The 25,030-nt window shown below is 38.9% G+C and overlaps 1 protein-coding gene across 2 annotated transcripts in view; it reads left to right on the forward strand.

Moving 5' to 3' along the window:
- rxfp2a (relaxin family peptide receptor 2a) overlaps positions 1-25,030 on the forward strand; it is a 56,552-nt gene that overhangs the window by 8,220 nt on the left and 23,302 nt on the right. For both annotated transcript variants that reach the window (XM_008277346.1, XM_008277347.1), the window contains exons 2-8: positions 4,968-5,111; positions 8,154-8,237; positions 9,960-10,065; positions 17,062-17,133; positions 19,605-19,676; positions 20,330-20,401; positions 23,432-23,503. In XM_008277346.1, the coding sequence (XP_008275568.1) occupies positions 4,968-5,111; positions 8,154-8,237; positions 9,960-10,065; positions 17,062-17,133; positions 19,605-19,676; positions 20,330-20,401; positions 23,432-23,503 (622 nt within the window). The remainder of the gene's footprint in view (positions 1-4,967; positions 5,112-8,153; positions 8,238-9,959; positions 10,066-17,061; positions 17,134-19,604; positions 19,677-20,329; positions 20,402-23,431; positions 23,504-25,030) is intronic.

Below are 25,030 nucleotides of genomic sequence, written 5' to 3' on the forward strand. Positions count from 1 at the left end.
GCTGTTCTTATTGTGTAAAATGCACAATAAAAGACCAACAAAGCAAAAGGTTAGCATGTAGAAATTTTAAAAATTTGCAATTACCTACAATTCTGATAAATGTGGCTTTCTCCGAATCTTTAACGTTAGCAGAAAACAATGTCCAGCGAATATTCTCATGGAAAGCAAAGTTCCTTCTTGTGTGCCGAGCTATAGCAAGAACAAAAAAAAAAAAAAATTGTCATTTCTGCTTTCTAATTCCATTTCCGCTGACTATCTGAAGACACATTCCAGGTGAAAAAGTCCTTTAACAAACATTTCAGTTTAGTGAACAGGGAGGAGACAGCACACGTCTTCTGTCTGCTTTCTGTACACTGCATAAATCCCTTTTGTCTACGTTTTATTTATGTGGTGCAGGATGACTCTCCTGAAGATCCTACCCTTCCTGTGTAAGTTTGATGAACGTCGTACCAGATGGTGGATGTTTGTTGTTGTCCAGGCTGTTTCTGCTGTGTTCCATTTTTAATGCAGTGTAGAAAAGTTTTGTTGTACCCATATGTAGTGGAAATTTCAATTGATATTTGTGGTGGGAAAGTAAAGGGGGGAAAATTGGGGTGCCATTCTGCAACATAGACCCCGCTAAAGTAAGAGCCCAGTTGAACGGCATCTGCTACAGTATGTTCAGCATTGGTTTCCTTCAGACTGTAATTTTCCGATGTTTGACATTCTATGATACAATATGTCGATTTATGACACTGCATGCTTAACTTCAAGACATCAGACATAGAAATTTAGTGACTAGCTGCCCTGGTAAACACATCAGGACATTTGAAAGCTAAACAGATGATAGACATTTCCCTCAGGTGTTGGTAGAGACCGAAAACAGAAGTAAAAATGAGTGAATAAGCAGGTTTCCACGACAGGAACTCAGGCCAGGTGAATGTTTTACTGGAACGGCCTCCTATTTGGCCTTTTTAGCCTTTCTGCTTCTGCTGTAGTGTAGGTTACACCAGGGTCACGACTTAACATCATAATTTTGAGGCATCTTCGACTGCAACATCAGCTCTGAGCTAAAAAAAAAACAACAACAGTGGAAGAAACACAAATGTACCATTGCTGTTTGTTGTGTCAGCCTTTACGCCTATAACATGGTCATTTTGGCTTTTTGCCTCCTGAAAACAGCCCTAAAAGCATTCCTACAGTGCTGCCCTAAAATGTGGAGAATGATTTCATATTGCACATACAAAGAGAGGCAAAATAAATGAGCTATTGTGGGTTTAAGTATAGTTGTAAGGAAGTGTTTTTTTCTCGTGACAGTTGTGTGCTTTATACAGTCAACCATTGTATGTTTTCTTCACCATAATAACAACACTGCTGGAGAATGATGCTTAGTTTTGTAATTACATTGAGAAACAATAGCACTCTCAGTTCTCTTACGCGTCTCCGTGGCGATTGTTTATGTCGGCAGCTTTATTCCCGACTTTCAGCAGCAGCAACAGCGGCAGGCTTGGCCACGCTTGAACAGTCTCCCTAATTGTTGTGTAAACATGCAGCCTATCAGTTTAGTTGGTAATTAGATGAAAGTATTTTACACTAAATCAGCAGCTTATTGAATCCCTGCTTTGCCGATTATTTCGGGTGTTAAGCGCATCTGCAGGATTCTGACTGTGTCTTTTTGGGATGATTTTCTCTTAGCATCACAAAGAGAAGAAAAAAATCTTCCATGAAGATGGTCTCGTCTCACATAAGAAAAAGTTTCTACAAAAACAGGCTCATTAAACATAAGTGGTAAAGTTTATACTGGACATCAATTATGCAAGCAATGAACATGTTTTATATCTATATAAGTCTTGAAATGGCACTTAGAGAGCATTTATAAAAATCAAAACGTGTTAGTCCTTCTGCAGAGATTTTGATGTGTTTGCATTCATAATTCAACAATGACAAGTGAGACACTCAAGATAAAGCACTGAAAGAAATTACATGCTTCAATTCTATTTATTTTTTCTACTTCATGTCAAATTACACAGAAAATATTAAATTCAAGAGATGTATCCAGGTCATAGTATGAATAACTGTCTCTATATGAAGGACATCAATAAATGGTCCTGCATTCAACGTCATCTAATTTCATGCAACTATGGTGCCAAATAAGAATAAATTAGATTCTAGCAGTCTATTTGACATGCTGAAACTCTGAGACATGTACGTATTTGTCCACTTCAAGCTGATAACATATTTTTACAGAAAATGTGTGGTGTCTTTGGATAAAAGGTGTTATGGTTCAGTCTAGTAGGGATCCAAAAATGCAACACAGGGTAAGGAGTGAAGAACAGAGGGATTTATTCAAAGGCTGCGGGGAAGCAGGGAAGCTCGTGAGGGAAGCCGAGTGAGGGAGGGAATTCCCGGGGAGGTTTCCAAGAGGGACCGGGAGACAGGATGGCTGAGGCTGGGGTTCGGCTACCGAAGCTGGCCTGGGGAGGTTCTGGCAACAAATGCAGACAAAAACAGACGTAGGACAAAGCGAGTTGCACAAAGTTTCTTTGCACACACTGCTGGCCTGTTACCACTCAAAGAAGGATAATCCACTGACGCTGGAGCACAGGTGGAGGCAGGCTGTATCCAACACTGATTAGTGATGCGCCTCAGGTGTGGAAAGGAGTGAGTGAGCCCTGTCCCGTCCGAAAACCCTGCCCAGCCTGAAACACACTTGCAGCCACCAGAAACAACAAGCACATACACTAAACAAAGTCTCAAAGCACAAAAACTTGGATCACCACAAAAGGAAGCCTAAGCTTTAAGAACACAATATTTTTTATGGTTACTTGTAAAACATGAACAACTGCATATGAAAACAAGCTTTTAGGTTCTACTTTAATGAGGTGTTAGGAGAAAAAGCAATATAAGGAAGCAATGCTGCATGGGCCTGTTGCATATGTGCGTAAAACCTTCTTGTCCAGCTTGTTTTGAAAAGATGTGGCAATAGCAAAAACAAATCATACCAAGTAACGAGTCTTGAAGCTGATTCATGTTTTAAGCACAAGTACTAGCGATACATTTGGGATCTAAAAGGTTTGTGTGAAACCATAAAAAAATAAAATAAAATCAACATTAATGAATGTTGTCTTCATTCGCTTTAGTGTGCATCAGAATTTGAGGTACAGATTAAAGTGGTGACTCAGATGTTAAAGCAATAGTGGCGTCATGGTGTTTTGTTGAACTCACAAAGAAGAAACTTAGGCGGCGGGGAAATGTGGAATGAGTGAAGGAGGCTGCCCGGTGGAGGAATGAAGAGTCTAGTCTGAGAGCTGGAGGTGAAGTGGTCTTGAGCAGCGGAGGCAGTCTTGGATGTTGTAATTGTTTTCCCCTGAAGAGCAGCATCGAGAGGCGTAAGTGGTCCTGCACACCGAGGGAGCAATTAGCAAAAGAACAAAACTCAAACAAAAGATACCAGAGAGAATCAACCAATCTCCCAACCAAGCATGGATAGATGACAATCTGGGGGTGAAGGGTGGCTGGAAAACGGGTGTCTTTGTACTGAGGAGGGTGAACAGTGGACCAGGATCAGGTGAGGAGCTAGAGGGGCTGACACATCCACAACAGAGAGGGGAGAGAGGCAAGGAGAACAGAAGAGAGATGGAAAAATCCACGGATAAAGACATCATGGCTGCTGCTGTGACTGGGGTAATGAGAGGACACCAAACTGAGACAACACCGGATGTTGTGGGTCACATTAAGTTCAGGGCAGTGACAATAAAAAAAACACAAAAAATATGTAGAGGTTTTGTGTAGAGATGGACATGAACCACATACCATTTAGTTGTTCTGTGTTAGCTTTACAACTCCACTGGCTACAGAGAGAATTGTACTTCTTTTACTTGTCTGATTAAAGCGAGCAGCCTGTTAAAAAGACATGAAGTTTAAGGAAGTCATCACCTGTCAGTTTCTTTGTTGCAGAGACCATCTTGTTCTGAACCTTAAAGAGGCAGCAGGCCTTTAGAGCTGCTCATTGATGGGTTCACTGAGTAGGTGTGATCTCAGATACCATTGGATTATAGATGTGGCCAGTTTGAACTGGAAAGGCAAGCCCCCTTCCCCATATATATGAGTGTACTGGGAGAGAAGCGAGGGAATGGTTTGTTCAGAAGGCAGCAGCACAATGCAGCACTGCTGACTGTTGGGTGCAATTTGCAAAAGTTTTCTACTAAGTTTTTTTTTTTTTTCCCCTGTTGCTAGTTTTGCTTCTGGGCCTGCAACGTGGCACAGTTGGTAGCGCTGTTGCCTCACAGCAAGAAGGTTGCCGGTTCGCATCCCGGTGGGGGCACTGGGATCTCTCTGCGTGGAGTTTGCATGTTCTCCCCGTGCAGCGTGGGTTCTCTCCGGGTTCTCCGGCTTCCTCCCACAAGGTCCAAAAACATGTTGAGGTTAATTGGTGATTCTAAATTGTCCATAAGTGTGAATGTGAGTGTGCTTGGTTGTCTGTCTCAAAGTGTGGCCCTGTGAGAGACTGGCGACCCTAACCCTCGTCAGCTGGGATAGACTCCAGCCCCCCCTCTTTATTTATTTTTTGCCAGCATGATGTTTGTCCTCCACATGCCTCACAAGGATGCCTACACTTCTCTTTGCCAGTCACTGGAATGGTAATCAATAGATTAACTAAAAGTGAAATTATGTTTGAGTTGGAGTGCAAATGTTGTTTTTGATCATCTAGAGAAATATGTATGTTGAAATTGGTGCTTTTTCTTGGTTTCATGTTTAACAAAGTTCTCACCAAGCTTTTTGTCAACGTGGGATCATGTGAGTCATTGTTGCACGGCTCCAGTCCAGGTCCATCTTTATATACTTGAAATTCAAAATGTAGAAGTCTTCTTTTCCATTTATATACCACTCACAAGTAAATTCTTTTTTTTTTTTTTTAAAGACTGAAAATCTAACTATTGACCCGATGGATTTACATCTCCCTCCATTTTCCTCTGCCTCTCCCTCAGTGCTGGTGACCGGCAGGGTGGAAGTAGAGGCTCGATGCCCCCTCGGCCACTTCCCGTGTGGGAACATGAGTGAGTGCCTCCCTCAGGCTCTGCAGTGTAACGGACACAAAGACTGTTCCAACGGAGCTGATGAGCGCCGCTGTGGTAAGTGTGTGTCTAGATGTCTGTTTTTCAGATTCCATTTTCCGTCCCTGTAGTGCTCATAAGCAGATTTCACAGGTTACCCAAAGCACACATTAGTGCAGCAAAAATAAATTTCAGGCAAAAAAGAAAAGAAAACAAAAGACAGCAATACTTGCACAATGAGGCTGTCATTGTAGCTTCATTTAGCTTGTTCACTATTTGCAGGATGGGAAAGTTTGATTGTGTGCATCCAAAGCAGTGAAAGGGAGAACTTGACTAAAAATAGAAATATGACATAGCAACTCTCTTGTTGCTACATCAAATGTGTTGTTTTTCCTCCAAGTGGCTCAGGAATATTATGACTTTTATAATTTCCTGCCAAGGATTAAGCAATGTATAGATAATGGATGGATGGATAATTTCCTGGCAATGAATGAGACTCCACGGGTTGTAACTTTAAAATAAACCGGACTAACAAAGTGTGAATGTGCACAATCATGACCTGATGAGAAACTTCTGCATGGATGTGTAGCTGCTGCTTTTTCCACAGTCACACACACAGTTTTCCTTCTAGAAAAAAACAATGCCATCGGAATGCTTTGAAAAAGTATCCATATACGTTCTGCACATACCGGCTTAATCTATCAAGTGCAGACAAAAGCAAACCTTTCATTGATGGTGAGATTTAAGAGATGCTGTGCCTCCCTCCGGCCACAAAGGAATTAGTGAGTTCTTCACTGATAACATCAAAGCAAGATTTCAGTGAGTAACCTCAGGCAGCCTCCCCAGAGAGCTCACATCCTTCTGGTTCAAGTGGGCACTTCGTTCAATGTCGTGACAGAGCAGTCAAGGAGCATAATTATACAAACCTGACTTCTATTTACCTTAAACATGAAGGTTAAGAATTAAGAATGACATTTATGTTAATTCAAACTCTTAGCACTGTCTTTGTATTTCATTTAATCCATCCATCCATTATCTATACACCGCTTAACCTTCAGCAGACATTTACTGGGCAAAAGATAGACAACATTTGATTATTTACAATGACAGCAGGCTTTGTAGTGTTCAGGCGCAACAGGCGCAAAGAAAGCATCACCATGTGTCAGACGGCATTTCAGCTACGCCATCCAACATTAGTTGGAACAGACATGCATTTATTCTAATCAATCGAGTTGTCGCAGGCCATGAAACAGCTGAAGCAAATGTGGAAAACAAATTGGCACCACTAGCTGACTAAATGGAAGCATCTCTTCCATTTGACTGGCATGTTTTGGTGCGCTGTTTTTGTCAAGGTGTTGATTAGCTGTCATAAAGTGGCGATCAAGCTGCCAGGACTACTGAGTGGAGTGTGGCGTTCAGACTAACTGCAAGTTGAGGCACTGTAGAAGTGTGTAGAATAGCCTAATAAAATACAAGACTCGATTTGAGTAACAGAGTTTCTTCTCTTAGCTTGTGTGACGGTGGGAATAAAACTAAGGCAGTGTAAGACCCACTGCAGTGCCTAATGAGTCATCAAAATATAATTTAATATGTTTAGTATTATTACAATAGGAATGATTGCACACCTTTACATAGTTCTCAGTGCGTACTCATAAATGGCAGTGTGAAAATTGAAATTTTTCTTTTGGTTGCTGGATTTCTGTAGCTATAACTCAAGACAAGTACGGCATCAAAAGCTTTTGATTTCATTTCCTTGATATTGCAGAATGAAATTGTTCAGAAAAATACCTAATCTCCATAAGAGCAGAAAGCATCCTTGTGTCACTTCTTTCCATCTTCTAGTGACTCTTCAAAGCTGTTTCTGATCTGCGTTCATTTACAGCCTCCAGTGAAGCATCAGGGATGTTTTGAATGGTAGCTGAGGTTGGTATGTTCGCCAGCTCCAAGCGGCTCTGCTTCATGCCGCTGACGCAAAATCAGCCTCTCATTAAACGGCATCAATGGCTAATGTGACTTTCATTCAGACAGTTAATATAAGCCCTTATCTCAGTGGAAAACATGAATGCGGAGTCGAGTTCATTGACAATAACAGGTTGCTAGGTTACAGGCATAGAAGCTGAATGATGGAGTGATAAAGCAGGAGGTGGGAGGGCCAGTCGCTGCATGGTCCGACCGAACTGTAGAGTGATTAGCTATCACAGCTTGTTTGAAATAATTGCGCTGATGAAGATTTGCAGACAGTTTATGTTGTCAGGTCAGATTATGATGCTTCACTGTGTCTCTGCAGTGCTTGAGTTGTTGACACAGTGAAAGTCAAAATGTTCATAAAGTAATCTGTTTTGAAAATAACTATAATAAAGACCTATCTCTAGTATGTTTTTTATATGTTTAAAAAAAATACAATGAGAAAAATAATCTCTTGGTAAGCATTTAAGCCTTAAAATTGCCTGAAATAAAAAGACAGTGTTAAAACCACAGACTTACGTGGTTTTACATCATAGCAAACCAAAGGAACCAATTCTGTCAAATTACAGTGTGGGACTTTTTATGTCATTATTCTTCTCCAAAATCTTTATATCTGAATTGTTACAATAATACAACTTCCCATTCTGTAGAGCAAAGTACTTTTGCAGGGTTTGAGCAGAGTCATAAGTAAGCTGGTGTGCTCAGGCTGCTGTGAGTGGGAAGGAGTGATTGGACAAAAAAGCAGGGACCATGTAGATCCGTGCATTTTAGATCAAGCAATGAACAAAAGCAGGAAGGGGCTATTTTCTAGTAGATAAAGCAAACAGAGATGAGTTCTTAGGGGTTAAATCAACATTCAGGGAAGGACTTTAAAACCTTTTGTAAAAGTAGAGTTTTGAGGGTCCCACTCCAAAGCCATCCAAGTTGTAATGATTTAGCTCCCAGTGTTGACGTTATCTGACAAAACATACTGTCTATGTGCTGGTGATTATAGTTTATTAAGGTGATCTTTTCCTGCACTGTGCTTGCCACATTTCTGCAAGTTGGTATAAAACACTGCAGTAGTATCAAGTAAGATCAAAGGAAGGACTTTGCCAGATTTTATCCGTCTGCAGAGTGATTCCAGATAATTATTGTTTCTTGTTGACTTTTCAGGTGACAACATCGGATGGGCGGACCTATTTGGTCGAACACTACAGAATGCCAGTCCTGTGAACCTGTATTTCCTAGAAGAGTGTTGTAAGTGTGTGTCTTTACATTATTGGTGCTTATATGCTTCAATGTGTGTGAATACTTTTAGCATTGGTGTGTGTGCATTCAAACATTTATCGGATGAGAATTGTTACATCATGTTGTGTAAGTGTTACTGCAGGAAGGTGTCAGGGTCTTTAGTATTTGTAATGATTATTGTGATTATTGTCTGTTGGCAAAGACAGATTTCCACACTGTGGACTTTCGAAGATTTTGATTGAAAAAGCAATTTTAATTGAGGATTCACAAATCATACATTTCCTACAGATTCTGTATTTGCCAGCATTGATACCGGAACACCAAGAGGTGTATATCAGACTGCACAGAATTTGTCGTAATCTGAAATTTTACATTGACACTGAGGATGGACCTTCATTTAATGTGGATCACTAACAAACCTATTGCAATGTATGTAAAGGAATTTTACAAGGAAGTTTTAGCCAACACTAATGGAAAATCCCTCTGTCGAAAGAATAATTCTTAATAAATTAAGCTATTCATTTTTGTTTTTAAACCAGGTTTGTTAAGTGAGGTTTTATTCAATTGTGGTGTTCCTCAAAGTTCTATTCTTGGCCCACTACGTTTTTAATATACATGGTTCCTCTCAGCTAAATCATACAGAATCATAGTAACTTGCACCAAAGTTACGCAGGTGACTCGAAATTATATATCTCCCTTCAAACCGACAACCCCATGAGCCTGGACAGTCTGTTCACCTAAGAGACTGTCCCAAAACTTTTTACAATTTATTGACGATAAATAAAACATTGGCCGCTGACCAGAAACATTAAGCCACTGCAAGATGAATTTTTTGATGCTGATCTGTTTCTGTTTCTTCCAGTATAGACTGTTATTCAACTAAAACAAAGCACCAAAATGAGACCATTAATGTCTGAAACTGATTTGAATAAGAAGCATTTATTTTTTTCCCACTTCAATTACAGCCAAGCACTTTATACCTGCATCAGTCAGAGCTCTCTTCTCCAACCGTACACTGTTTAGAACGCTGCTGCTCAGATCTTAACTGGAATTAGGAAATGTGACCACATTACTGAAGCACCTGCCATTTAAAATTCTCTTTATCACTTTTAAAGCATTAAGTGACCTTGCTCCACATTACGCTAGGGTTCTTCTAACTGTATCTCTCCGGATACTCTTTCAAATTGATAAATGTAGCTCGACTGGTTATGCTGAGGTCTGTTTTTATGCTTTGTGGCTGCTTTCATTATCATTTTTTATTGTTATTGTCTAATGTTTTGTATTATTCAGTTTTACTCAGGCACAATAAAAAATGTGTTTCTCAAATGGTCAGAATGATCAGGAAATTGCATTGATTTCTGTTAAATAAAGTAACACAAACTTAATGCCCTCACTGTGCGACGCCTGTCAGGTGTTGTTGCCCTCTGAAGCCCCGTTCTGAGCCAGGAAATACACTAGATCCGTACTTAGGCAGACAGGTTCAGTGCATCCTAAATTTTGACTGATTGGCATTTAATAAGCAAAAAATAAAAAATAAATAAAAGCCAAACATTTGTTGGTTTCAGCTTGTGTGAGAGTCTTAATGAACAGAATTGTGTTGGGATCTGACAAATGCTGGTTAACGAATTGTATTGAACACGTAATCTGTAATGAAAACTTAAAACATTAAAATTTAATGTGTCACTACTGGAAAGATTAGTGCAAAACTAAAATGTGTGTGTATGTGTGTAGACTTGCAGGAGTATCCGGAGAGCTGTGACTGCATACAGACAGATGTTGAGTGTGTGGAGGTCGACCTTCAGGATGTTCCTCTGCTTTCTCCAAATGTCACCTGGCTGTAAGTGTCTTCTGTCTAAAAGCATTGTGTCTATAAATGTTCACCTGTACTATTCATGCTGTTGGGACATAAATCTGTTAACACATGATGGGGATTTCGACTCGATTTGGAAGACTAAAGCCAGTCCTTCATAACTTAAAACTTACATTTTAGTGTGAAACCTTGGTTTAGAGTTAGCGTGAAGCTAGGTTGTAGTAAACATGTGTGTCTTTTATAGGGATTTTTCAGTCAGGATGTGACTTCAGCTTTAATGGACAGTTCTGTTTTGAGGATCTTATTTCTGTTTCTGAAGATGAGCAACGTCAGACCTCACATATGGCCACATATAAGTCCTTTTCCAAATACAGACACAGACGCAAAGAGATGACACTGGCAGCAGGCCGTACTGCCTTATAAAAAGGAGTGAATGTAAATGATTAAGGAAGAAAGTGTTACCAGCACTGGTGCTGCCTTGATTCCTGTGTGGGGAAAAACACCTTCAAGCAAAGGTCAGAGGTCACACTTGTTACTGTCTCATGAGCACTTCACAACAACATGAGAGTCTCCAAAGACTGAAATCAGCAGGCCGGTCAAGATGGCTAAAAATATCCTGTTGTTTTCATCTGAAAACTGATCTGATTCAGAGTTTGACATTTTGGTGACTTAGTCAGAGAAGGAGAGTTTAATTATTTGTCTCTCACTTATTCTTCAGAGGAATAGCTGAAGCTTTTTGAAGTCTGTTATCCATTTGTTTCCTGATGAGCGTCATTAGCTCTTCCTCTCCTTCTCGTGTTCATATAAGATGATTCAAATATATTTGTTCAATTAAAAATATATTTATCATGTAATACACACAAATAATTACATTAACATCATTGTATATTATAGTGTTTGTTGAATTAAATTAAACTGTTTATATGAAAAATAAAAGTCACAGTGAACCAGTATGCTGTTCCTGAAACTCATAACTTTATAACTGACCAGTTTAGTTACATTCAAAATCACATATTCAATTTTCCAAAGTAAAATTTAACATATGTTTGCTCATTTGCACACTTAGCTCTAATTAACTTTTCCATAAGTTAAATATACCAAATTGAAATTTCTCTGCATTTCTCTCAACTAAAAAATGACTAAATGTATTTTCCAAAACTTTTTCTCTAAACTTGTCATGCTTGTGATTTCGTCAACTAAAATGCTCATGAATCTTTTTGTTCACCTATTTAGCGACCACCTATGTACGACCTGGTTTCAGTGTCCCAGCAGTAATCTGTTTCTTGTTGTGCGATCCATTCATTATCTATTAACTACATAGCTGAAACTTACTGTGTTTATTATTTTTGAAGAAAATAATTGACGGGGAAATATAACAGCACAAGACATGTATGCCTCATAGAGTTTAATAGTGAAAGACAGATATATTTCATGTCCCAACATCTCTGCTTCTCTGTATCTGAAAGGCCCTTTAGTTTGCAGCCTAACTGCTTAATTGAATCATCCAATTATTTTCAAGAAATCTGATTTGATTTGCTGCTTAAAAATACATAATTTGGCGACTGAGCTTCTAAATGTCAGATCTCTAAAATTAGCTGTTTATTTTGAATGATTTAGTTCATTGTAGGCCCATTAATTTCCCACAACGAGCTGAAAATCATTTATTGATGCTCCCCTGCTGTGGTGGAGTAGTTGTTTATAACCTGCAGATTTATTTCACATCCTCCAAATTTTTTGATTTCACTTCTGTTTAACAGCCTCCTATCATCTCTGCGCGTATCATCCTGTACACTCACAGTCCATGAAACACCTCCAGACTAGAACTTACTACAACAAAGTGACTGAAACAATGAAGACCTCACAGAGTGATTTGTTGTCATATCATAATATGAAGCATTTATTTTTCATGCACATTATTCTTCAGAAGCAGCCCTGAAAGGCCATAAACCAGCTGGAAACTTTATTGATTCTATTCGAACAGTCCCTCTGGTTTATGTTTCGTCATCAGTTCGGTGACGCATGAACATCCGAATGTGCTTTCATGTTCCTGTCTCCTTCAACTTTCTTTGTTCTTGCGTCAGCCAGAAATCAGTGGATGCTGCTAACGATGTCCCCCCACTTCTGTTTTATCTTCTCTCCTGTGACTGCTGTTTAGCCATAGAGTAAATTTCATGATTGCACTGATTACTTTTCAAGACACTGTCTGACCTGGTTTAGATGGACATGTAGCTGGATATCTCATGAGAACCAGTTTTCCCATTTCCGAGGTAACTGGAGTTTCGCTGTGATTGCAACCGCACAGTGGATCCTGTGTTTGATGTAGACTCACTCCACCCATCCTGGTCTTTGATTTATCAGCGTCTTAACCTGCATTTGCTGGATATTTAGTCTCACTCAGCCTTGTTTCTGTTATTCTGCTTCTTTCTTAGTTGCGCAGTTTATTTTAGTTGAACTGTCTTTGTGAAGGAATGGTTTCCCCTTTTGTGCTGTGTTTATCTATAATTGCCACTGACAATCTCCTCCATTTTTTTTTACTTCTGCTTTTTCTTCTTCACAGTCACAGAGAGCTATTCCCACAGCTTTTACACATCAGTATCCGTTTAGTCTTGAGGCTGTGGAGAGAAATGGCATCAGGGTTATCTCAGCTTGAGCTGCGGGAGGAAGAATTTTAGATTAAAAGCCCAGGAGGTGTGATTCCCCGCTCACTGAGCACTCAGTGTGACAAAAGTTTGACTCTTGCTGCAGTACTAAACCTAATCAGACTTGTCTTAGCTTCCCGAGTAACGCTGACACTTTTCCTTAAATAATTAAGAAGTTTAGATCATTTACTTTCCCTAAAATCCTGTCAGTAACCACAAAACACAAAGACAGCTGTTTGATGCTGGCTTATGAACATTCCTTCCTCTTTGTTGTTATAAAATGTAAGGCTTTGAGTATTGGTCCGTGTTTTTGCCAGTCTGATGTACAGTATATGCTTCAGTAAAGGGCAACTAGATTTCTCTTTCAGGTTCTTGAATTTAGTCACTGGTTCTGTGCTTTCAGTTGTGATCTGTGACCTTTGGCAGTGGAGCCCAGGGAAAAGATGTCAGGGAAGAGTCTGTGTTGTCCACATTTCAAGTGAAAGTGGAGGTTGTTCCTGATTTCTGCAAGTTTTTTTTTTTGTTTTGTTTTGTTTTTGCATTTTCTCATACTCTGTACCATTTTTTGTATTGTTTATCCTAAAGTGCATGGCAGTATGTCTGTAAATTCTCAGTCATCCAAGTCATTATAATCTTAGAAGTAACTAAACTTCTCTCTTCTGTTCATGAAGAAGATCTGTAGAAGTTGTTCTTTACTGAAGCTCCTTGGATTATAATGACCTGGATGACTGAGAATCCACAGAGAAATATCGTCTGTCTGTCTGGGACGTTATCCTCCTTATAAATTCCTATCTAACAAAGAAATTTGTTTGACCAAGTTAAAGGAATTGCTTCCATGCCTAACAATTACATTAAGTTAATCAGAACTAAGTTAACAAGTAATATTAATGCGTCTGGTTTTTAAAGTTGGATGTACCTGAATCTTTTGGTTTCTCCTAAATGAGAATAGCTGCAATTGCGTTCTAAGGAAAGTCAACTAGAAGATTCCTCTTTTGCTTTACCCAAACGTAAGATGTAAAACATTATTGTGTTTTCAGGGCTACTGGAAGAAAATAGTAGTCGAGCTGTAGCGGATAAATTGTCATGACCTCCATGTTGCGAAACCTTTTTTGTACTGAAATTGGCATAGCAACTTAAAGGGACAAAGTGTGATTTCAAAGCGTTAGAATCTAAAAAAAAGTGATCTGCCTTCACCAAAGTAGAACAATAAATGACAGTGATTGGAAACAGCACTTCAATTTAACTATAGCTCAGACGTACATTTTACAGGGTGGATTCTGGAAATCCAACAAACGTTACAGCTTCACCTTAGTTTTCTGAATAAATGCAATCAAGAGAGGAAAGATCTAACTTCCAGCCACACAAAATTTTGTAAATTTCTCTAACAAACAAACAAAAAAAAACCCCAATGATTTCCCAATAGAGCTTATTCTCAGCAGCCTTATAGACAGGAAACGGTGGGTAAACACACGTCTTGCTAATCACAATAATTAAGTCTGTGTTGCAGCCTTCATTTTTGTGATTAACAGCTGTGTTTACCTTCTAGTTTGTGTCAACATGGCTGCTGTGAAAAAAAGTCTGTTATGGTGAAATGATTTTTTCACTTTGTTTTGTTTATTAGAGAGTAATCTGCTTTTCCTCTGGTTTTCATGATCAACTTGTCTCCTTTTCATTGTTTAGGTTTATGTTGTGTGAAGGCTTTTGCAGTGCTTCATTCATTGAAGTGTGGAATGAATACAACTGAAAATAAATGTATCTGTGGGATAGTTGCTTAATAGAGGCTTGCGTGGATGTAGATGGAGGCTCTACGGGTCCTTCTACACTGTAAAATGTGAAAAGTCGATCTTACTTAAACAAATCTACCGGTTGCACTCAAAAAAGGTAAGTAAATATAACCATTAGTCTTACTTCATATCTACTTGTAAAGTTTACTTAAAATTTAGCTGTATTTACTTAATATTGTGAACCTAAAAATAGCAAATATAATAAACTTGATCTTTCCAAAGGTTAGAAACTTAAATAATAATAATTGATCAGATTTACATAGCGCTTTTTTAGACACTCAAAGACACTTTACATTGTCAATTATTCATTCACACACATTCATCCCAGTGGTGGTAGCTACAATTGCAGCCACAGTTGCCCTGGGGCAGACTGACAGAGGCCTGGCTGCCATTCTGCCCCTCCTACCACCACCTCAACCAATCCATTCATATGCATTCATACCAAGGTGGGTGAAGTGTCTTGCCCAAGGACACAACAACCATAACACAGGTTACAAGGCAGAATCGAACTGCCAACCTTTTCATCATGGAACGACCTGCTCGACCTGAGCCACAGCCGTCCCGTACAACTTTTGGAAACTTCTCCTGCACTTCTTTACTGCACATGTGCACTGCTGAGCTCTGTGTTCAGTCCAGGAACAGAATGTTTCAAGTCCAGTTTACTCAACTATACTTACTTTTATAACTCTTTAAGGAAAAATGAGTTCATACTCACAGTCCATGAGTTAAATGAACAGGACAATGAGAAATAAGCAAAGTACACTAATCATGATTCAAGTAAGCAAAGGTATTGCCTCTTCGAGTGTACAGGAAATTCTGAGCGTTGTCTTTGAAAATGTTCTTACTACTACTATCCACTAAACTGTACTAACACATTTGAGTAGAAAATGAGCAGTCAGTGGGTTCACATGAAGCTTTACTGCAAACAATACAAAGACTACATTAAACCAAGTTGGTATTGCAGTCAACTGAGGTGTCAACACCATGCATCATCATAAATACAGTTACCAATCTCCACTTCATCTGGCGTTGCGAACAAACATTTGCATCTGACTCTCTCTATTTATCAGTTAATTTGTTTTGCAAATTATTTGTACATAAAAATAGCTCTGCCTATTTTATGACCATGTGTAGTTCTTTCCAGGTGGATGGAGGATACAAACAAATGTACCAGTTACCAACCCTTCTGTGAGATTTCCCTTGTTAAATAACGAGGCCCTTTTTGCATTTCCGATATACGGATAATACATATTGCTACATGTATGTGAACACAGTGCTTACATGGATATTTACTCAATTGTCTTCCCTCAGACCCTTCATTTTCTGCATTCTGGTGAATGATATTACACCAATTTGAACCTTTTCTACATTAATTAAAAGGATGGAAATATATGTAACAGAACTCAGTGTCCTAAGGCTCTCAGACATTCTGTATTGCTTTGAAATATTTAATCAGATTTTCTTATTTAATATTATCCCTGGTTAATTAGCACACATACTGACACTTTAAGGCTTCTGCTCATCAAAAAAAAAAGATGTGCAGATTCAAAACATGGTCACACATATCTGTATTTTGGAATATTTTTTGGGAAACAAGATTAAAACATATTTAAAAAGTAATTAACTGAAATATTGATTATCGTCATTAGAAAATGAGACCTTGTTAAAAACCTTTAAATGATTCTGGAAAGTAGAAGCAACACATCTAATAGTACACCTAAAAAAACATGAACTACTCTCCCACAACTTTCTTGGTTTTGGAACTTTTTGAGGATTAATGTCCTGATGTCAAACCTCTGCCTACTTTTCCCTTCTGACTAATCCACAGCTATCAACCCACCTGTGTGCACAATAACTGCATAAAAAATGTACTGACTGTATGAGATCTTACTTCATTTTCATATTTTGGTAGTAAAAAATGACTCCATCGAGATTTGTTGCCCTCTTTTTCTCGACTGGGCGTGATGAAAGATGCTTTACATTTTATTCAGATCCATTACAGTGTGTCTGTGTGAGTGGGTGCATATTGCATTCGTTCTTGTGATTATATATTAGAGTTGAATAAAGGAGTAACAGCTCATACTTCTTCTTTGTGCTGCTAATGGTGCAACCTGCTGTGGTGTAAAACACATAAATAAATGCAGTCTTATTAAAGATTCAAGCAAACATGATTTGTTTGAATTTGAATGTACATTTTTGGGCCTGTTTACCAAATTGTTGTTTAGAAAAGTTTGGTGTTAGCAGTGCATGTGTGTATCTGAGGGTAAGTGCATGTAAGTTTTTGCATCGACAGGATTAGATTAGATTAGATTAGATTAGATAGAACTTTATGAATCCCTTTGGTATGCTCCTGTCTTTGTAGAAATATTTTCCAGATTCCAGGACAGTGGATCTGTTTAGGTTCTCAAGCACTTTGCCCACTCTAACAAATGATTCTCAAAAAGCCAAATATGAGTGAATATGCCGTTTCTGTGTTATTGCATATTGCACATAATGCTTTAGAGCTTTCATCCCCCATCTCTCTGTGCAGCTCCACTCAGACCATTTCTTTAAGCGTGTTGTATTTTTCTAAGCGTGTCATTTCACTGATTGTGTTGCAGGTCGCTGAGAAGCAACAAGATCCGAGTGTTGTCTGATTTTGTTTTCCAAGAATACCCCGCCCTGGAGAGACTGTGAGTATTTTTATGCAGCTGTACTCATTCTCTCAACATGCACTTTGGTGTGATTCAGTCATTATTTGTGTGTTTCTACCCTGAGTGTGCATAACAAAGGGTAGTTTCTCAGAATCTAAAATTTAATAGATAAGAAACATAAATGAAGGGTTATGAAAACATGAACAAATGATGGCACAAAAAGCAGAACTATTAAGAAGATACTGGAAGAGATTCCACTGACCTGCAGTGCTTTATAACACAGCAGAAAGTGAAAGAAGCTTGTATTTGCTCCATAGGCCAAATATTAAAAAATGACATAATCTGGTGAGAAATAGCAAAAATGAATGAAATGTAGCCAAAGCTTCAGAATGAAAGCTTATTAACAAAATTTTAAATTTCAAAACTTGCCCCCAAAATAGACACCTTTGCCAAATGTTATGGTGCATGAATGAACATAGCAAAAATGGTCAATAAAGCAAATCTTGAAAGGACAAAATGTTCTCATGGTCAGAAAAGCATTAAGAAAAGCTGAATGAATGATGTTGCCAAAAGAAAATAGTGAAAGACATTACAAAGGTCTGCAGAGTTCTATGATACAACAGAATAGAGAAGTGAACAAAAAAAAAAAGTCTTTATTTGCTACTTGTGAAAAAATGTTAGAAAATAGTTAAATGGTTTTGAAGTCAAAGCTTCAGAATGAAAGCCCTATTACATAGAATGCGTGATTAAATAATGTGATGGCAAGGGAGATCTAAAAAAGCAGTTTTGAGGAATTTTTGTCTTTAAGGCCCTGAGTGTGATTTTGTGTACACAATATAGGAACTGAGTGTCAAATTTTCAAAATCCCTCCCCATATGCATAAACACAGCCAAATAATCTAAAACTAGAACTATTTTGAAAACAGTATATGGTGAACAGGATAATTAGAAAGGGAGTAATTTAAAATCACATTTATGTGAATTCTACTTTTTTGTAGTTTATCTATCACTCTGATTATAGTACTTACACTGAATAAACTTCCTTGCACAGTCTCATGTGCTGCTGTATTTCAGTTCGCAGCGCCTTCGTCGTGTGCATTATCAGGCATCACAGCATAAAATATATGCGCAGATGCTAAGAAATCCATCCAGTCACAGGACCACAAAATTAAGTCAAATGCTGAATTCTGAACTCACAGGAGTAAAATCCAAAGTCCATGCTTTGATCATCAATATGCATTATTACAGTGTAATGTTCCTAAATTACAGACACAGTTGTTCCCATTAGATTAATCTGTTGCTGCTCCTTTTTGATTATTTCAGTGGATGCTTGACGTTTCCCACAAACCTGTTTCAGCAATGAAACCATAACAAACCTACTAAATTTCAAAGGCACTGCCATGGTTGTTCTTGTTTTGGAAATACGATAGTACAAAGTATATTCCTGTTATTCTGTCTGACAACTCAGGATGTGAGGAAGAGCAGAACTGATATGCTGACAGTGATGGACTGTGCAAGGCATCGTTTCATTTTGACACAGTAAATCTTTCTTCCGATCAGATATTTTTTGTGTCTTGAAGATGTTGTTCTTGTATAACTTCATCTCTCTGCATACTGACCAGACATATATTCTATTGATTATATGAGGTGGTAGTTCTGTAAACAAATTTAAAAGCCACATTCAAACTTGGTCATCGGTAATGCATGAATGCGTGATCAGACAAGCACAGGGACGGTTACTGATCTTTCTGGCGTCTGGAGTCATTCAGATCATGGTAATCCTAAAACCCTCAGTATTAGAGACCTGGACGCCTCTTCGGTTCTTGAATATGTTTGCATCCAAGAGGCTTGAGGCTTTGCCACCCAAAAACCACATGGCTTATGCGCCATTAACAACTTGACACTAACATACCTGAAGGTGCTGATGGTGCTGAAACTGCAGGGTTTGATAAGTGGTCTTGTAATCCCCTCCTGTTGTTCCAGTTCATCATAGGAGGCTTATCCTTGAGATGCAGCTGGGTTGTTGAATCTTGTCCTGAAGGCTTTCTTGTGTTGTGTGCACTTTTGGAGTGATCGTTTAATCTCCTTTATATGTATGTCTGTGTACTCTTTGCTGCATTACATTGCTTACTGCTGGGTGTCATTTTTTGTAGTTCAGTAACAAAATGTCTTCAGAATCTGTAATAATAATAGTTTGTGAAAGTTCATGGAAAGTGCACATGCTTAAACTTTAATCATGGATCAAAGGTTAGTAATTACGGGTTTGTTTTAAAGTGTCATAAATTACCTTTGAGCATCTTTTTGTCCTCTGCAGGTGCCTGTGCTCTGTGTGTTGAATGAAGAAATTTAGTACAAGATAATAATACTACTCTAACAGCGGGCTATTATTAGTCATTTTTTTACACTCTATTCAAGCTAAGAACACATGTAGGTGCGTGTGAATGACGAGATCAGTCGCTTAAGTGGGACAGTTTTAGATAAAATAGTTTTTTTTTCTCCTTCTGTTCTCAGGTTTTTGCAAAACAACAGCCTCCAGGTCGTATCCGAACATGCCTTTGTCGGCCTGCACAATTTGAAGAGGTTGTAAGTATCCCGCTAACTTCATTAATGACATTAAAGTTCCCTCAAACAACTGAGCAGATTTCACCTTTCTTCTTGACTGATGAACTTATCTTCTTAAGTCTGAGCAGGAAGCAATTAAGTGATAAGATTTATGTGTTGAAGTTGTCAGCTCAGCTTGTTTAATGTGAGGGATGGAATTTAAGGAGTGTTTGAATTTGGAAATGGACATCTTCAGCTGAGCAGTTATTTCTTATACAGGAAAAAGCAATTTGTGACAGTTATGTAGTATTCTGTGACGTTTTGAATCCAAACTTGCAAAAGCGCCACTGTGCAAATGTGAGATTGTGGACACAGGTACCTGTTCATTATCAGAGGAAGCCAGGTATTGTCAGTTAGAGTAACTAAAAGCAACCTTTTCTATGTACAGATGCTAATCCAAAACTAGACATGTCACAAAACTTAAAAAACAAAAAGAAAACAAACAAAACATCCACACACATCCCTTAAATTCACCTTATCCAAGAGTGTTGTTTTGCAGAACCAAAAGTCCATCTATTAGCGAGTCAATTAATCATTTAATTATTTCCTGTGTTTTGTATGTGATTTTACAACATAAGGATTGTAGACATGTTTCTGATGTCTCCTCTTTCTGTGCCTCTCGCTCTTTCTCTCAGGTTTCTCAGTGAGAACTTAATATCCTCCCTAAGTCCTGGTGTGTTCGGGGATTTGAATCAGTTAGAGTGGCTGTGAGTAAAACACACACACACACACACACACAGATGTGCACCTACTGGAGCACACATGTACAGTTTACAGCATACAACAGAAGTGAGCACAACCCTGTGCAATATTACTTAAATTTTACGTGACCAAAAATGTATCATCTCTCAATAATCGCATAATTTCAAAGTCGACAGGTGAAGTATTTCTTCTCCTGAAACAAACTTGAGTACATCTGGAATTTCCAGTTACCCTAACTGCATCAACATGGTTAGAAAAGGATCTGTGAACACTAGAACTTTCTAAGTTTTGAACCCATGTGGCTGTCTATATGTTAGTAAATGTATTGTTTTTTTGCACTTTTTTTGAATTTGCATGTTTTTTGGTTCATGCTTGTTTAAACACTTCTTCACACTTGTCTTTTACAGTGTACTAGATAGATGCCACAGAAATTATCCAATCACAAGACCATAAAAATCAAATCAAATGATAATTTCTTCAGTCATGAGAATGAGATTGGTCTCATTCAGCCCATATTTGTCATGATGATTAGATGAAACATAAAGCAGTGCTGTGCGGCAAATAACACACTCCAATGCTCAGCCTTTCTGAATATTTTAATTTGTTATTCAGTCCTTTCAAGACATTTTCTTCAAACACCCAACCCACAGTTGTTATGATTGAAACCTCAGGGAAATTGTTGAACAACACTTTTGCTGCTCCTGCTTAATTTTCTTGGAAGATGTTTAACATCTAACGTCTTCTAAAAACTAGTTTCAGCATCAAAATGTACAACCATGGTTATTCTTGTTTCTGTAATAGGATAGAATTAAATTTATTCCTGCTATTCTGTCTTTCAGCTCATATAATCTTGTACAATCTACCAGACTTTGCACAGAGTTTATCAATAGACGTCAGACAGTGTCAGCTCAGGCTGAGTGAAGGGCACTGCCCAATCTCAGTCTCTATGGACAGTGTCCAAGACATAAAATCCTTGATGCTTCTTGACTCAAACCTGCCAGAATAAACTTTGCTAAAGAAATTAAAGTCTGGTGTGTATTCGAAGCACATTCTTTGGTCAGATAAGACCAAGATAAATGTGTTCAGATGGGATGGAGCATGTTTGTTGGCCAGGACTACTACAGTGAATGCATAGTTCCAGTAGTGATGCACAGGGGATGTGAGTGATATGATGTGGGCCTGTTTGAGTCCAAAAGCTATTAGGGAGTCAGCATGTACAGATTGTGGCATAAATGCCTGTGGATATATACCCAAATACTGGCCAACAAGATGATTCCCAGTATGCAGAAGCTTGGCAGAGGAGGAATATTCTAGCAACACAAACCCATCAGCAAAGAGAGGCTGAAAAAAAAAAAAAAAAAACCCCAAAAAATCCGAAAAAACCGAATTCAAGCAAACCGAAAAAAAACCAAGCCGGCCACAAAAAAAAAAGGGGGAAAAAAAAAATTTGAAAAAAAAAAAAAAATTTGAAGCTCAGTAATTAAAGCCATGACAGATTTTTAATATAGTAAATCTGGATGCTAATTTTATATCAGAGTCAATGCCCCACTGTTCAGCCAAGATGCAATGCAACCACTGTGACTGCAGATAAAAGGACAGTGTGTGACTGTTGAAATTTATAATGTCACATCCATAAACACACCAAGAGTTTTTGTCCTTGTTAGGTGTCGTCTGTGGGATGAGTCAAGATCTGCTTTGGCCTAGTTTTCATTGTCATTTGATTGTCTGGAATTTCCTTTTTCGATTTGTGGTTTGGGGTCACCCTGAAAACAAATGTTCTCAAAATGAAGTAGGTCAGTGTTTTCAATAAGGACAACTGGACAAACTGGGTTACTGGTACCCACAGCAAATACTACATTATGAGCAGCTGGTTTTAGTTACCCCATCAAGTCCCACTTGCGTCAGCAATGACAACAAAGAAGGAATGTGTAATGATCTAATGAGGCAGAGAGGTGGGGATTTCCAGTCTGCGGCTGTAGGTGTTCTGCACTCAGCTGGTCTTTCTAACAGTTTGAAGAGACTCATCCAATAGTAATCATACAAGCAACTGGCTCTCTTGACCTTTCTGGTAAAATCAACGTATTTCAGCCAACTACTGAGCAGTACAGCTGACGTTACGTATTGTGTATCTGAGAAGTATCGAAAATCAGATGTGAATTCTCGTAGTTTAATCGTAGCAACTGGACTTGCTTGAGTTCCTTGAAGACGTTTCACCTCTCATCCAAGAGGCTTCATTGGTTCTGACTGACTAGTTGGGAGTTCCAGATACTTATATCCTAAGGAGTCATTAACACCTGAGTTTCGGTTTCAGTTGGGGGTTGTTAATCCTCCCCGGAGTTATGTGAGTCGTTAGTGCTCCCCCTGCCGCAATGGGGTTCGTTAAGGTCTTCTGTGACTAGGTGTGAATGTAGTTTCATCTTCCCGGGGAGAGATCTTAGGACTGAATTGTAAACAGGTGAGAGGTGATGCTTCAGACCTCCACCTCTGTTGAGGAATGGTTTTCCAGTTTGACATAGATGGCTTCTTTCACCCCTCTCTCAAATCATCTGTCCTCCCTGCAGGCCAAAATCGGTACATTGTTGTCTTCACATGAGTGCCCTTTGTCCTAAAGATACAGGTGGACTGCTGAGTCCTGTCCTGAGGAGCTGCTCTTCTGTGCTGAGCCATGTGCCTGTGGAGCGGTTGTTTTGTCTCGCCGATGTACAGGTCCTGGCATTCCTCGCTGCACTGGACTTCGTACACCATGTTGCTTTGTTTGTGTCTTGGTGTCTTGTCCTTAGGGTGAACCAGCTTCTGTCTCAGGGTGTTGGTGGGCTTGAAATGCACTGGAATGTTCAGATGTGAATGATTTTTTTTGAAGTCAGGTTAGCAAAATGCATGCATTTCTGACTTGGACTGAAAAACAGATTTATAATACATCAAGGACCAACGTGAGTAGTATACATGTTCTCACCTTGCTCCTAAAACAAAATAAACCTGTTCCTCAAAATGTTGAACTATACATTAATACAGTTTGCTCTTTTTTTTGGTGCCAGGATGTTGGATCATAACCCACTGAGCATCTTGTCCCAGGACACCTTCACTGGGCTCCAGTCTCTCATGTACCTGTGAGTTTTTTTCTTCTTTAAAATCTCCTCCGAGTTTTGACAGAATAGTGATTCCACTGAGTTTTCTTGTGCACAATTACTCTTGTCAGTCCATCCATCAGTTATCAATACCTGCTTAATCCTATAGAGCAGGGGTGTCGAATCCTGGTCCTTGAGGGCCGCAATCCTGCATGTTTTAGATATGTCCCTCTTCCAACATACCTGATTCAAATGATCAGCTCATCATCAAGCTCTACAGAAGCCTGATAACGATCCTGATCATTTGAATCAGGTGTGTTGGAAGAGGGACACATCTAAAACATGCAGGATTGCGGCCCTCGAGGACCAGGATTCGACACCCGTGCTATAGAGAGTCACAGGTGACTGAAGCCTATCCCAGCTGACACTGGACATCCTGGACAGTCCATCGCAGAACTAACACAAAGAGACAGAAAACCACTCACACTTACTGCCAATTTAGAATTACAGAATGACGTACCATGCATGTAAACTATAAACTGTTGAAAGAAACAAAAAAAACCCCACACAGGCACAAAGTGACAGCACGAAGCCTTGCACCACCATGCTGCCTTTCTAAACATGATACAAATGCCACTTTAATCAGACCCCAGAGATGCAGTAAAAGCCATTTAGATATACTCTTTGTCAAAATTGCACACCTATGGTATAAAAGTTTGAAATGTGAACTTCTTGTGCACCATTTCAAAATGTGAATCCTGCCTGAACCTGTTACTGTCTTTCTTTTCATCATTTTACCCTCCAGACACTCAGAAGTGATCACAAGCTTTCACGTGTGTCAAATGTCCACAAAAAAACATGGTAAAATTTCACACCCCATTTCATGCTACATCGTGTCTCTGTGTTTTGATAATCATCAAGTGCTGAGGGAGTTTTACAACAGATGCTGCAGTCTCTCCTGTCAGTTTAGTTTGGTTGATTTCAAAAACAATAAAGTCGAGTCACATTTATCTGCACAGCGCTAAATACTTCACAGAGAAAAACAGACATGAAAAATAGACTAATAGCTGCGACAGACATTAATTTACTAAAGCAGTGGACTACCTCACCTCAGACAATGCACTGATCTCATCTCTTTATCATCGTCCTGTTCCTCCTCTCCATCTGGCCTGGCTTGAATCAACGCCTGCTTTCATTCTCTCAGGTCCTGAGATCATAACAGCCTGTTCTCCTCCCAGTTTTTATTTACATCTCAGCCCTTTAAAAAAAAAGTTGTCTGCTTCTCACCTTCCTGTCCACAAGCTGTCTCTCCTTGACTATTTCTGTTTTTGTTGTCTTTTTTCCCCACTCTGTCCACAGCAGATATCCATTTTCATCAATTTCCTTCAGTAAATGTTCATGCTTGAAACATAAACGCCAGAGGTTCCACAGATGTGACCATGAGTCCTTTGCCCCTGATCTGAAACTCTCCTAACATCAATCTGAGGTGTTACCACCCAAAAATCAAGCTTCGTTTTTAATCTGGAAACTGTTGGAGCTGAGACGTTCCAGCTTAACTTTTCAACATTT

This window comes from Stegastes partitus, unplaced genomic scaffold (assembly GCF_000690725.1).
Source record: "Stegastes partitus isolate 25-593 unplaced genomic scaffold, Stegastes_partitus-1.0.2 Scaffold96, whole genome shotgun sequence".
Classification (NCBI taxonomy): Eukaryota; Metazoa; Chordata; class Actinopteri; family Pomacentridae; genus Stegastes; species Stegastes partitus.